At 41.0% G+C, this 15,174-nt stretch overlaps 1 protein-coding gene across 7 annotated transcripts in view; it reads right to left on the bottom strand.

The window, feature by feature from the left end:
* F8 (coagulation factor VIII) overlaps positions 1 to 15,174 on the bottom strand; it is a 119,294-nt gene that overhangs the window by 56,385 nt on the left and 47,735 nt on the right. For all 7 annotated transcript variants that reach the window (XR_007124681.1, XM_047715162.1, XM_047715163.1 and 4 more), the window contains 2 exons: positions 11,038 to 11,252; positions 8,987 to 9,137 (listed from right to left, as the gene is read on the bottom strand). Coding sequence is in view for 6 of the 7 variants with exons in the window: in XM_047715162.1 (XP_047571118.1) it covers positions 8,987 to 9,137; positions 11,038 to 11,252 (366 nt within the window). In the remaining variant the exon portion in view is untranslated. The remainder of the gene's footprint in view (positions 1 to 8,986; positions 9,138 to 11,037; positions 11,253 to 15,174) is intronic.

Raw genomic sequence — 15,174 nt, 5'->3', positions numbered from 1 at the left:
ATTATGCTGAGTGAAATAAGTCAAGCAGAGAGAGTCAATTATCATATGGTTTCACTTATTTGTGGAGCATAACAAATAGCATGGAGGACAAGGGGAGATGGAGAGGAGAAGGGAGTTGGGGGAAATCGGAGCAGGAGATGAACCATGAGAAACTGTGGACTCTGAAAAACAATCTGAGGGTTTTGAAGGGGCAGGGGGTGTGAGGGTGGGAGAGCCTGGTGGTGGGTATTACAGAGGGCACATATTGCATGGAGCACTGGGTGTGGTGCATAAACAATGAATTCTGTTACACTGAAAAGAAACTAAATAGAAAGAGAGAAAGAAAGAAAGAAAGAAAGAAAGAAAGAAAGAAAGAAAGAAAGAAAGAAAATAAAAGAATACTCAGTGAGGGAAGGGTAGTGTCTTCAATAAATGGAGTTGGGAAAACTGGATAACCACATGAAGAAGAATGAAACTGAACCCTTACATTACACCACAAACAAAATTAACTTGAAATGGATTAAAGACTTAAACATAAGACCTGAAACTGTAAAACTCCTAGAAAACATAGGGAAAAAGCTCCCTGACATTGTTTCTGGCAATGATGTTTTTGAATATGACACCAAAAGCACAAGCAACAAAGGAAAAATTAATAAGTGGGGTCATAGCATACTAATAAGCTTCTGCACAGGAAAAAGAAACAATCAACAGAATGCAAAGGAGTCTAAGGAATAGGAGAAAATACCTGCATCATTTATCCGATAAGGGGTTAATATCCAAAATATATAAAGAACTCTTACAACTCAACAACAACAGATCTGGTTTTGAAAAAGGGCAGAGGAACTGAATAGAATTTTTCCAAAGAAAACATATAATTGCTCAAGAGGTACATGAAAAGGTTAGGGTTAGGGAAATAAATCAGATAAAGAAAATCAAATACTGTAGGATTCCACTTATATGTGGGATCTAAAAAAGCGAACTCAGAGAACCAGGGAGTATAATGGGTGGTTACCAGGGGCGGGGGATGGGAGAAATGGGTAGATGTTGGTTAAAGGATACAAACTTCTAGTGAGAAGATGAATAAATTCTTGGGATCTAATGTACAGCATGGTGACTATGGTTAATAATATCATATTACATAGTTGAAAGTTGCTAAGAGAGTAGATCTGAAATTTATCACTAGGAAAAAGAGATGGTAATGATGTGACATAGTGAAAGTGTCTGCTAACACTATGGTGGTAATCATTTTGCAAAATATGTGTATCAAATCAACAACTTAAACCTACACAATGTTATGGGCGACTCTATTTCCATAATTCTGGACTATACAAAACCAATAACAACAACAGACTTGGTGTGAATGGCAGTATTTCAAGAACAATCATCTTCAAAATGAAATAGAAAAGTTCAGAAAAAATAGGAAACACAAAATAAAATCGGACCATACATGCCAGGCAGATGGGCTAAATGCCCCTCTTGAGAGAGAGATGGTCAAATGGATTTGAAAAAACAGAAAATCTCCTCTTCTCTAGACTCATACTGCCATACTCTTTCTTGATATAATTTACATAATTTTGTTCTTTAAAAAAAAGATTTTATTTATTTATTCATGTGAGACAGAGACAGAGATGGTGGGGGGCAAGGGGGAGGCAGAGGGAGAAGCAGGCTCCCCAAGGAGCAGGGAACCTGATGTGACCTGAGCCGAAGGCAGACGGTTAGCCATCTGAACCACCCAGGTGCCCCATAATTTTGTTCTAGATCAAAGTGGGAGTAAAGTGCTACAGATATGATTAGAAATACTGAGGAAAGCCCTAATCCAGAGTAATCAGAACATACCACTCTGTCTTGAAACCATATCACGCTCTACAGAGACATATATACGTACCTATGGTTTCCCTTTATGGTCATTGTTTATTTTACAAAAATGAGATCATACTACATACACTTTTTCTGCACCTGCAATACATTATTCAACAATACTTCACAGAAATTGCTTTAAGTAGCTGCTCTAATTCATTCTTTTTTAAAGAGGAATGAATTTATTTATTTATTTATTTATTTATTTATTTGACACAGAGAGAGAGAGAGCGTGCACGCACAAGCAGGGGGAACAGCAGAGGGAGAGGGAGAGGCAGGTAAGAATCTTGGATCAAAAGTATATATAGGTTTGGTGGGGCACCCGGGTGGCTCAGTTGGTTAAGCCACTACCTTTGGCTCAGGTCATGATCCTGGAGTTCTGCAATCGAGTCCTGCAGCAGGCTCCCAGCTCTGTGGGGAGTCTGCTTCTCCCTCTGACCTTCTCCCCTCTCGGGCTCTTTCTCACACTCTCTCTCTCAAATAAATAAAATCTTTTTAAAAAAGTATATGTATTTAATTCTAAAAATTTATATAGCAGGGGTACCTGGCTGGCTCAGTTGGAGAAGCATTTGACTTGATCTCAAGGCTGTGAGTTCAAGCCCCATGTTGGGTGTAGACATTACTTTAAAAAATAAAAGAAGTTTAAGAAGTAAAATTGATTCTTATTTGGTGCACAGTTTTATGAGTTTTAGCACATATGTCAATGTATGTAACCACAAGCACAGTCAGGATACAGAACATCTCATTCAATATAGAAAACTCCTGTGATAACCAGTGTTCTAATCTCCATGCCTATACAGTTGCCTTCCCCAGAATGCCTTGTAAATGAAATAATATAGTATGTCACCTTTTGAGACTGGAAGCTAAAGGTAAAGGTGGGAAAGGATAGGTTTCCTTTTTTCCTTTCTCCCTCATTGTGTTTTCCCCAGGGGATAAAAATGGCATGGACCTCAAAACTTACCCAAATAAAACCCCCCAAAACTGTTTCCAAAAGTTACAGTTTCTTAATTCCTCATAGAAAGGGGGAGGGGGGGGCGCCTGGGTGGCTCAGTCAGTTAAGCATCTGCCTTCGGTTCAGGTCATGATCTCCAGGTCCTGGGGTCAGACTTGCTGCTCAGTAGGGAGTCTGCTTCTCTCTCTCTCTACCCCCTGCCTGTCACCATTGCTCATTCGCTCACTCCCTCTCAAATAAATAAACAAAATCTTGAAAGAGAAAGGGGGGAAGGAACTTGTGGGAAGGAAATCCCTGGTTTGGGGGGAGACTCCCCTAGTTTGGTGGGACACACCTCCCGACGTCAAATGGCTGGCCCAAATGGAAGAAGCTTAGGGCTAGAGCATTCAAAACCTCCTCACACCCAATTTTATCGAAACAAAAAAATTTTCTCCCCCACCCCACAAAACACAAACACATGCATACATATATGTATTTGTCCTTTCTTACAAAGCAAACAAAAATTCAAAGGCATTAAACTTTAAAGTGAATCTAGAACAAGGGAATGTGAAGTTCCCTCCTGCTCCCCTCTTACTGTGGGGTTAATTGGTACAAGTCCAGCAGAGGAACCTGCCCCAAGGGGATGGCAGAGGAGAAGGACACAAAGGAGCAAAGGATGGGGATGTCCCCCAAGCCAAGCAGCAGATGTGGGCACGGTGCCAGTGAGGACACATTACTTGGAATTTTCCATTTGGGATGGGAAGTGGGTAAGAGACATTCTCGTGTAGTCTTCAGCCAATTTCAAGTCAAGTCAGGACAAGGAAAACAGGGGAACGAGTGCAGTGTGTGGAAAGGAGAGACGGGATCTTCTGGGGCCCTGTGGTCAGAAGGAGTGCTGCTTACTCAGCTCCTGGACAAAGAGTTCAAGGACTTCCTCATCACTGGAGCTCGGTGCAGAGGGCCGAGCCTCACAAGTGGCAAATGAAGAAGAGGACCTCACCCTTGGCAACAAGCATATGCTGCTCTCACAGGGTCTGCCTACAGTTTCACTTGAGGCTGGGACTCTAGCCTCTGGCTCGTCCGGCGGGTCACTTCATCCTTGAGGCATTTCTCCCCTCCTGGCGCTGCTCCAAGGGCAGGCTGCACAACCACTGGGTGAGTGCTTCTGGGGTACTCCCGGCTCAAGGCTCAAGTTGTCTGTTTCCAAGTTTTGCCAATGATGGATAAAGCTTCCATAAACATTCCCAGGCAGGTTTTTGTGTGGACATAAGTTTTCATTTTTCTCGGGAAAATATCCAGGAGTGGTCCTGCCGGATCATATGTTAAGTATATGTTTAACTTTAGGTTTAACTGTCTCCCACCAGCACTGGGAAGGCTCCTACTGCATATTTATGAGACTGACGCGCTACCTACTGCGCTAACGAGGCACCTTCCTACTGCATATTTAATTTAGACATCACACTGAGGCTTTTTAAGCCAGGTGTGGAACCCAGTGTGGGGCTTGAACTCACAACCTTGAGATTAAGAGGTGAGTGGAGATCAAGAGTCAGATGCTTAACCGACTAAGCCACCCAGGTGTCCCCTCACGCAATTCCTTATGTTTAGTGTCCTTTCAGGTACTTCTTTGCTTTCCATATATCTTCTTTGGTGATATGTCTCTTCAAATCTTTTGCCCATTTTTAGCTTTTTTTTTTTTTTTTTAACTGCTGAGCCTGAGCATTCAGATATGAGATTTGCAAATATTTTCTACTCATCTGGGGCTTTTCATTCTCTTTAACTTTTCATTCTCTTTATCTTTCGTACAGTAAGTTTTAAATTTTGATGAAATTCAATTTATCAATATTTCCTTTCTATGGATTTTGATTTTGATGTCATCAATCAGAAGTCTTCTTCTAACTCTAGGTCATGGTTTTACATTGTACACTTAGATCTATGATCCATTTTCAGTTAATCTTTGCTAAGGTGTGAGATTTAGGTCAAGGTTCATTTTTTTTCATATGGATGACCAATTATTTTAAAACTATTTGTTGAAAAGGCTATCCTTTCTTCATTGAATTGTGTTTCCGTGTTTGCCAAAAACGAAGCAGCCATGTACGTGTGGGTCTATCGCTACACTATTCTGTGTCCTTGATCTTTGTCAATATAATGCTATCTTGATTGCTGTAGCTTTATAGACAGTCTTAAAATCAGGTAGTATGAGTCCTCCAACTTAATTTTTCTTTTTCAAAATTGTTTTGGCTTATTCTAGTTTCTCTGCCTTTCCATATAAATCTTATAATATGCTTTTCTCTATCAAATAAAAAATCTTGCTGAGATTTTACTAAGAACTGCATTAAATTTATAGCTGACACCTCCACTCTGCTTCTATCTTCTATCTTCCAATCTGTGATCACTGTATCTCTCCACATTATGTCTTAAATTTTCTTGCAACAATGTTTTACATTTTTTCGTGTGCAGATGTTGTACCTTTTGTTAGATTTATGCCTATTTTAGCTATTATAATTGGTATTTTCGTAATTGTGTTTCCAATAGCTTGTTGTTGGAGTATAGAAATATGACTGACTTTTATATGTTCACCTTGTATTCTGCAATGAAGCTAAACTCACTTATTAGTTCTAGGAGTTTTCTTGTCGAGTTCTTGAGATTTTCTGTGCAATAATCATGTCATATTTGGTTTCATTTCCTCACTTTAGTATGAATGCTTTTAAAACTTTCTAGCTTTCTTCCCCAATTTACCTGCTGGCAACTACATTTCAGGGTTCTCAGATAGCTGCTTCATGTGTTCTGTTAGGGATTTTTAGGCATTTGGTGAAATAGACAGGGTAACATGTGCTTATCCCATCTTAACCAGAACCAGAACTTCAAAAGACATATTATTTTTAATTTTAATGGTTTCAATCATATGGTTTCAAAATGCTGTACTAGTTATCCAGTAGCATGGTTCTGTAGTGAGATTGAAAAATTTTGGAAAGATTTATATCATTATTTTAGGGGTGGGAAGAAGGGGCAGACTGTGCACTGAGCCCAGGCTCCACACCCAACACAGAGCCCAATGCAGGGCTTCATCTCATGACCCTGAGATCATGACCTGAGCTGAAATCAAGACTTGGATGCTCAACTGAGACTGGTGGGTTTTTTTTTTTATAAGAATAGGAATTTGTGGAGGGGAAGCAAGATGGCCGAAGAGCAGGGAATCTCATTTCATCTGGTCCCTTGAATTTAGGTAACTATCAAATCATTCTGAACACCTATGAATTCAATGTGAGATATAAGAAAAGAATGGCTGGAATTCTACCAATAGAAAACTGACCAGTTTTTGCAAGGTAGGGAGTGTGGAGAAGTGAATCTGAGCCAACATACCGGAAAATAAACCACGGGGCAGGAGGGAGCCTCCATCAGCCAGCTACCGGAAAGACATCCAGCAGTGGACTGCAAAATCAGAACCTTTAGAAGTCTGCTCCAGTGAGGGACTTCCCTGCCTGAAAGGCACTCGGGTGGTGAAGTGGGGCAGAATCCTAGGTGGGACCGTGTGGTCTCAGGATCCAGGGGATCACAGAAAGGACAGGGATGCCTGAGCTGGCAGAGGTCCCAAGCATTGCAGCAGGCAACCAGTTATGGCCAATGCTTGGGTCGCCATAAACCATGAACCACTGCAGGATCCAGCGACTGGCCTCTGTGTGCAGGCCTTGCAAAGGGCAGAAGCCCTGCTACCCTCTGCCTTTCCCTGGGAGGGTGTGTGCAGGTGCACACTGCAGGAGCCTGTAGACTTTGGCACACAGAAGTGAAGACTGCTTATTCCTGAGGGTTTACTGATGAGAGGGGACCATGATTTTTCAGATCTGGGGCTGGAGATCAGGAAGCGGCCATTTTTATATTTATCCTCTAAAGAGGCACAGAAAGCCTTCAGGGAACAAAAGCCACATAGAGCAATCTGGAGCAGCTCCCACTGAGCCCTGACAAGGGCAGTGCAAATCTGCCCAAGCAAGGACACCAGAGAATCAGCACAACAGGCCCCTCCCCTAGAAGACCAGCTGGAACAACAGGCAACACCAAGTTCACGGAGCACACAGGACTGCAAAACTCCAGTGCCAGGGGAGAACAGTACACAGAATTTGAGGTTTATTCTCATTATACCTTTATCTTGCAGTTTGAAATTTCCCATTGTTTTTTCTTACACTATTGGTGGGAATGCAAGCTGGTGCAGCCACTCTGGAAAACAGTACAGAGGTTCCTCAGAAAGTTGAAAATAGAGCTACTCGGCCATCAGAAAATGAACTCTTGCCATTTGCATCGACACAGATGGAACTAGAGGGTATTATGCTGAGTGAAATGAGTCAAGCAGAGAAAGACAATTATCATATGGCTTCGCTCATATGTGGACTATAAGTAAGAAGCAGTGCAGATCATAGGGGAAGGGCGGGAAAACTGAATGGGAAGTCATTAGAGAGGGAGACAAACCATAAGAGACTCTTAATCACAGGAAAGAAACAGGGTTGGTGGAGGGGAGGGGTAGGGGGAGAGGTAACGGTGGTGGGCATGAAGGAGGGTGTGGGACATGATGAGCACTGGGTATTGTAGGCAGCTGATGAATTGCCGAGCACTACGTCTGAAACCAATGAGGTACTCTATGTTGGCAAATTGAATTTAAACTTAAGTAAAGCATATGAAATTTATACCCAGACATGTACATGCACAGAGGAAAGACCATGTGAGGATAGTGGTTATCTATAAGTGGTTATCTTAAAGCCAACGAAAGTGGTTATCTATAAGGCAACGAAAGAGGCCTCAGAGGAGACCAATCCTGCTGAATCTTGATCTCAGACTTTTAGCTTCCAGAACTGTGAGGAAGTAAATCTCTGCTGTTGAAGCCACCCATTGTTTGGTACTATGTTATGGCAGGCCTAGCAGATTAAGACTACGTGTGTGTGTGTGTGTGTGTGTGTTTATGATTATATAACCATGTAGAAAATTTTAACATGGGCTACCTGAACATGAAAAGGTTAGTGGAAGGTGTAACATGGAAGGAAACAGAGAGATAAAAGGGAGGAGGCAGCCAAGTAGACACAAAAAAATCATGTTGTACACCTTAAATATATACAATTTTTATTTGTCAGTAAAGCTGGGAAAAAGGTGTTTTTTTTAATGTACAGTGTGTTGATTAATTTGACTTGAGTTGCTATAGTTGGCAATTGGTTTATATGTGTAAAATTGCATTCCCTTTGTATTTTATGTGTAACTTACCAATTGAATGCATTTAAAAGCATTTTTTAATTTTTATTTATTTTTTTTAAAATATTTTATTTATTTATCTGACAGACAGAGATCACAAGTAGGCAGAGAGGCAGGCAGAGAGAGAGGGGAAGCAGGCTCCCCGCTGAGCAGAGAGCTCAATGTGGGGCTCGATCCCAGGATCCTGGGATCATGACCTGAGCTGAAGGCAGAGGCTTTAATCCACTGAGCCACCCAGGCGCCCCTTAAAAGCATTTTTTAAAAGATTTTAGTTTTAAGTAATCTCTACACCCAACAAGGGGTTCAAACTTACAACCATGAGTTCAAGAGTTGCACATTCTACCAACTGAGCCAGTTAGGAACCCTGAGTGCATTTTATATTAGGGATGGACTATGCATATTTGGGTAAATGAAAGTTGTGTCTCATTTGATTTACCCTTTGAAATGTCTTCTAAAAGAAAAAAATATATGCAGTATATGATCATATTTAAGCCTTTAAATAAAACTGTACACATTCATATATATAAATTTTTATTTATTTTTTAAAAATGATTTTATTTATTTATTTGACAGACAGAGAGAGGGAACACATGCAGGGGGAGTAGGAGAGGGAGAAGCAGGTGCCTCGCTGAGCAGGGAGCCCGATGCGGGGCTTGATCCCAGGACCCTGGCATCATGACCCACGCCGAAGGCAGACGCCCAATGACTGAGCCACCCAGGCGCCCCTAATTTTTAAAAGATTTATTTATTTGAGAGAGAGTGAGAGAGAGAGCTTGTGTGCAGGGGAGGGGCAGAGGCAGAGGGAGAGAGAACCTCAAGCAGAGAGCTGGACACAGGACCTGATCCCGTGACCTAACTGGAAACGAAGAGTCAGATGCTTAACTGACTTCGCCACGTAGGCGTCTCCAGGTAACAGTTTTTAAGGAAATAGGACTGTTGCACGGCGTATGAGTTAACGCGTCACCTGCACTTGAGCTCGGCTTTACTTACTGTGCATGATGTTAGAGACCTGGAAGTCTGGGTCACCCTGCCGCACAGTCTCTGCGCTGGGGAGGAAGCGCTGCATATTCTCTGTGAGGTACCAGCTCCGATTCTCATCAAATACAGAAAACAGGATGACGTTTCTCTTGTCTGACATCATCTGTTAATGACACATATTGAAAGAAAGAAATGCTATCAGTATTGTCGCCTAAGAATTAGTAGTCTGTGGGGAAACGATGGCACGCACGTGATACATCCATACTGAATCCCTCAGTTCTATTCCAATTTCCCCATCACATAACTGTTACACACATAACGGGGCCCGGGTGTAGGCTTGGCTGCTACCAGCAGTGACTAACCCTTTAGAGCAAATGTGGCCTCAGGGTGAGAGGGTGACTGGACCCACTAAACCTAGTTTCTTCTGGACCCAAGGCCATATGCTGGCTGATTTTCTGGTACAGTCTGTAGCCTCATTCCCTCCATGTTCAGATTATAGGACTTTCATTCTTTAAAGACCCAAGTGATTACTCAGTGTTTTTCTTGAACAAGTTAGTCAAGTCAAGTAAGATTAATGCCTTTCCTAAACTTCGATCTAGCAAGAGCCCTTCCGCAAAGCTACCAATCTATAAAAAATTAAAAATAGAAAACAGAAATCAAATAACAAGATGGGCCATGAAATGTTAAGTAACACCAATATCTAAAGTTTTCTGTTAAAAAAGTTTAAAGTTCTTTTTAAAAGAGCAGTTTATGCATGAACAAAAGTTATGAGTTAGTCACTTGCTAATCGATTCTGTTAAGACTTAATGTATAAGCTTCACTAATATGTATAAATTTCAGTTTGCATAACGTGGCACTACAGAACCTAAAATGCTGAGGAGAGGACATTAGAAGATATAGAGTTACATTTCAGTCCTCTTCCAAAAAATTGGTGGAAAAACTATAATTAGGAAAAATTTGTCAGGAAAAGTACTTTACCAAGTTTATGCTTTTTGGGTTTGCATGCCACAGGTTTTAAAATTCACATGCTTTACTCTCTAACCCAAGGAAATGTTCTCAGACTAGTAAAGATCCTATGTAATAAATAACCAAACTGACATGTGGTCCAGCCTCAGCAATACAGCTATGAGTCATTCTGATCTAAGCAATGAGCTTCTGCAAAGTACTAGGCTTCTTCCATTTAAAAAAAAAAAGATTTTGTTTATTTGTTTTGAGGGGGGAATGGCAAAGGGAGAAGGAAAGAGAGAGTCCTAAGCAGACTCTGCATGAAGCACAGAGCCTGACATGGGGCTTGATCTCACAACCCTGAGATCATGACCTGAACCAAAGTCAAGAGTTGGATGCTTAACCAACTGTGCCACCCAGGCTTTCCTTATGCAGACATTTTGTTTTCTTTTCTCAAAGCAGCATAAGTGGTCTAAATTCTTTAAACATTTCTGAAACATTTTATATCTTTCCCTGTATTTTTCTCAACAAATCCTTATTGAATTCCCACTGCATGCCATGCACTATGCTGGATGCTGCAGATATGTTCATTCTGAGGTGTCTCTGAGTCACCCATCATGAGACATCGGGGGGGAAGTCTAGACTCTGACACAGATGCATGGGTCATCTAAAAATGAGTAGTAGTTCAGCATGTAAAAACAAGCAAGATCAGTTACAGAAAGTGGAATTTTAAATTTTTAAAGTTTTAGTTATATAAGTAATTGCTACATCCAATGAGGGGCTTGAACTCATGACCCCAAGATCAAGAGTCACATACTCCTCCAACTGAGCCAGCCAGGCACCCCAGAAAGTGAAATTTTAGACTGGAAATGAGTATTATAGAAATATAATAGGACAGGCTCCCCTATCTATCCAGCAGGCAGGTTTATTAAACCGAACTAAATTCAGAAACAGTTGTGAGAAACCCAGTTCGTTTCTTTTATTGGCCAATACTGCAGACTACTAAATTTTCTGCAGACCACAGGGGGGCATTACACTGAGAAAGTATAGGAAATAGCTGGAAGTTCATATGCATCATCAGTCCATCAAACCCAGAACTTGGAAAGACAAGAGCCCACCTGATTTCCTCTTTGATCTACAGATTCTTTGTAGCAGATGAGGAGAGGGCCAATGAGTCCTGAAGCTAGATCTCTCTCCAGATTAATGAAGCTTGAGTAATATCGGGTCAGGCACCGAGGATCCGATTTCGTTGGCCCATCTTCTACAGTCACTGTCCATTTATACTTGAATATCTCTCCTGGCAGAATTGGCATATCTTTCAAATGTTTCACACCTACCCACGCCCAAACCACAAAACACCATGATTAGAGTGTAACAAGCCACATATTGGTAAATTAGATAAATTGGTAGATTAGAGTGTAACAAGCCACATATTGCTAAGTCATGTTGTTATTTCAAGGGCTTTACAAATGTATATGTACATGTGAGGCTTCTCAATAAATTGAAACTAAATTTGCAGCTATTATAAGTTGAAGATTCACACGTTGTTTTGCAGTTAAAGTGTGTCGAGGATTTCAAGTTGTATTACAAAGCTGTAGTGATCAAAACAGAATGGTTCCAGCACAAAAACAGACACATAAATCAATGGAACAGAATAGAGAGCCCAGAAATGAACCCTCATCTCTATGGTCAGCTAATCTTCGACAAAGCAGGAAAGAGTATGCAATGGGAAAAAGGCAGTCCCTTCGACAAACAGTGTTGAGAAAACTGGAGAGCAAACATGCAGAAGAATGAGACTGGACCACTTTCTTACAGCACACACAAAAATAGAGTCAAAATGGATTAAAGACCTCAGTGTGAGACAGGAATCCATCAAAATCCTAGAGGAAAACACAGGCAGCAACCTCTTTGACCTCAGCCGCAGCAACTTCTGGTTAGATACATCTCCAAAGGCAAGGGAAACAAAGGCAAAATGAGCCATTAGGACTTCATCAAGAAGCTTTTGCAGAAGAGAAGAGTCCAAGATGGTGGAGACGTAGGAGTCCTCAATTTCATTTGGTCCCAGGAATTCAGCTAGATAGCTATCAAACCTTTCTGAACACCTGTGAACTCAACCCGAGAGCGAAGCAAAGAACAGCTGCAACTCTACAAACAGAAGAGCAACCACTTTCTGCAAGTAGGAGGTGCAGAGAACTGAATCCGAGATGATATTTAGGAAGACAGACTGCGGGGGTGGAGGGTGCAGGCAGGGAGCCTCTGTCAACCAGCTCCTGGCAAGTGATAGACCAGTGGAGGACAAAATCAGAACTTATAGAAGTGCGCTCCACTGAGAGACGTGTGACCCCTGCAGGCTCACAGGAAGACCGGGGGTGCCTGAGTGTGGCAGAGCTCCCATGTATTGGACCGGGGAAACCGGCTACAGAGACGGAGCTGAGGAGTGGGCTGCAGGAGTTTGCTGGGTTTGGAGACTCCAAACGGGGTCATGTGCCACAGATAGAAATGGCCGGTCACAGGCCCAGTGAGCACGGAGTGTGGACAGAGACCAGGGAGACACAAATGAGGATTGACTGCTTTTCTGTGAGGGCACATTGAGGAGTGGGGCTCTGAGCTCTCAGCTCCAGCGCCAGTGATTGGGAGACAGCCATCTTCGTTCCCGTCCTCCAAAGCTGTATGGAAAGCGTTCAGGGAACAAAACTACCTAGAGCAAACCTGCGCAGAGTACTCAGCCTGGCCCCAGGCAAAGACATTTGAGAATCAACAACAGGCCCCTCCCCCAGAAGATCAGCAAGAACATCCAGCCAAGAACAAGCGTACTGATTGATGAGAACTGCAAAACTTCAGAACTACAGGAATACAGCATCTAGAATTCATGGCTTTTCCCTCCATGATTCTTTAGTCTTTCAAAGTTAATTTTTTCTTTCCTTTTTGAGCCAATTTCTTATTTTATCAACTCCTTTTATATTCTTTTTTAATTTTCATTTTTACAGTTACATTTTATCCCTTCATTGTATTTAATCTTATTTTGTGTGTGTGTGTATATATATATATATATATATATATATATATATATATATATATATAAGTTTTTCTTTATTTACAATTTTGGGTTGCAGTTTCTTCTAACAGACCAAAATATACCTAAAATCTAGTATATGGCTCTGTTCTATTCATCTGTCTGGTCATATTCTGCTTTTTGTTGTTGTTTTTTTCTTTTTCTGCATCCTTTTTCTGTTTTGTTAAAGTCTTTTTAAATTTTCATCTTTATAGTTACAGTCTGTCCTTTCAATGTATTTAATTTTATTTTCATATGTATAAGTTTTTCTTTCTTTACGATTTTGGGATATAGTTTCTTCTAACAAACTGACCAAAATATACTCAGGAGATACTGTATTGCTCTGCTCTGCTCTTATAATGCTTCCTTTTTGGTGGTTGGGTTTTTTTTCTTATCTTTTAATTTCCATTTTTACAGTTATATTCTATCTTTTCATTGTATTTAACTCTATTTTTATACATATATAAGATTTTCTTTCTTTATAGTTTTGGGATCTAGTTTTCTAACAAATAGACCAAAATACACACAGGTCTGGGATATTGCTCTATTCTGTTCACCTGTCTAATTATATTCTCTTTCTTTCTCTCTCTCTTTTTTATTTTAGTTTCAGGTCTCTTCTGATTTGTTTAGTGTATATTTCTCAGGGGTTATTGTTGCCATTTTAGTATTTTATTCTCTTGTTCATCTATTCTTCTCTGGATAGAATGACAAGATGAAAAAACTCACCTCAGAAAAAGAACAAGAGGCAGTATGGACTGCCAGGGACCTAATCAGTACGGATATAAGTAAGATGTCAGAACTACAGTTTAGAATAATGATTATAAAGATACTAGCTGGGCTTGAAAAAAGCATAGAAGACACTAGAGAATCACTCCCTGGAGAAATAAAAGAATGAAAACATAATCAGATCAAAATTAAAAAGGCTATAAATGAGATGCAATAAAAAATGGAGGCTCTAACTGCTAGGATAAATGAGGCAGAAGAGAGAATTAGTGACATAGAAGACCAAATGATGGAGAAAAAAGAGGCTAAGAAAAAGAGAGACAACTACTGGATCACAGTGGGGAGAATTCAAGAAATAAGTGATATCATAAAGTGAAACAATATTAGAATATTTGAGATCCCAGAAGAAGACAAAAGAGAGCAGGGACAGAAGGTATATTTGGAGCAAATTATAGGAGAGAACTTCCCTAATCTGGGAAAGGAAACAGGCATTAAAATCCAGAAGACAGAGAATCCCATTCAAAATCAATAAAAATAGGTCAATGCTCTGACAGATAATAGTGAAACTTAAAAATCTCAGAGAGGGACGCCTGGGTGGCTCAGTTGGTTAAGCAGCTGCCTTCGGCTCAGGTCATGATTCCAGCGTCCTGGGATCGAGTCCCACATCGGGCTCCTTGCTTGGCGGGGAGCCTGCTTCTCCCTCTGCCTCTGCCTGCCATTCTGTCTGCCTGTGCTTGCTCTCTCTCCCTCTCTCTCTGACCAAAAAAAAAAAAAAAAAAAAATCTCAGAGACAGAAAATCCTGAAAGCAGCTCAGGACAAGAGGTCCTTTTATTTTTTAAAAAGATTTTATTTACGTGACAGAGAGAGAGACAGCCAGAGAGGGAATACAAGCAGGGGCAGTGGGAAAAGAAGAAGCAGGCCTCCCGCTGAGCAGGGAGCCCAATGCAGGGCTCGATCCCAGGACCCTGGGATCATGACCTGAGCCAAAGACAGACGCCTAAGAACTGCACCACTCAGGTGCCCCAGGACAAGAGGTCCCTAACCTACAATGGTAGAAACATTATATTGGCAGCAGACCAATCCATAGAGACCTGGCAGGCCAGAAAGGACTGGCATGATATATTCAGGGTCCCAAATGAGAAAAATAAGCAGCCAAGAATACTTTACTCAGCAAGGCTGCCATTCAGAATAGAAGGAAAGATAAAGATCTTCCAGGACAAAAAGAAACTAAAAGAAGTTGTGATCATTAAACCAACCCCACATGAGGTAAAAAAGGGATCCTATAGCAAAAAGAGAGCCCAAAAACAACACATACCAGAAAGGAACAGAGACACTATACAGAAACAGTGACTTTACAGGTAATACAATGGCACTAAATTATATCTTTCAATAGTTACTCTGAATGTAAATGAGCCAATCAAAATGCCCCAATCAAAAGACAAAGGGTATCAGATTGGATAAAAAAGCAAGACCCATCCA

This window comes from Lutra lutra, chromosome X (assembly GCF_902655055.1).
Source record: "Lutra lutra chromosome X, mLutLut1.2, whole genome shotgun sequence".
Taxonomy (NCBI): domain Eukaryota; kingdom Metazoa; phylum Chordata; class Mammalia; order Carnivora; family Mustelidae; genus Lutra; species Lutra lutra.
This window is presented reverse-complemented; position numbering and strand designations above follow the sequence as displayed.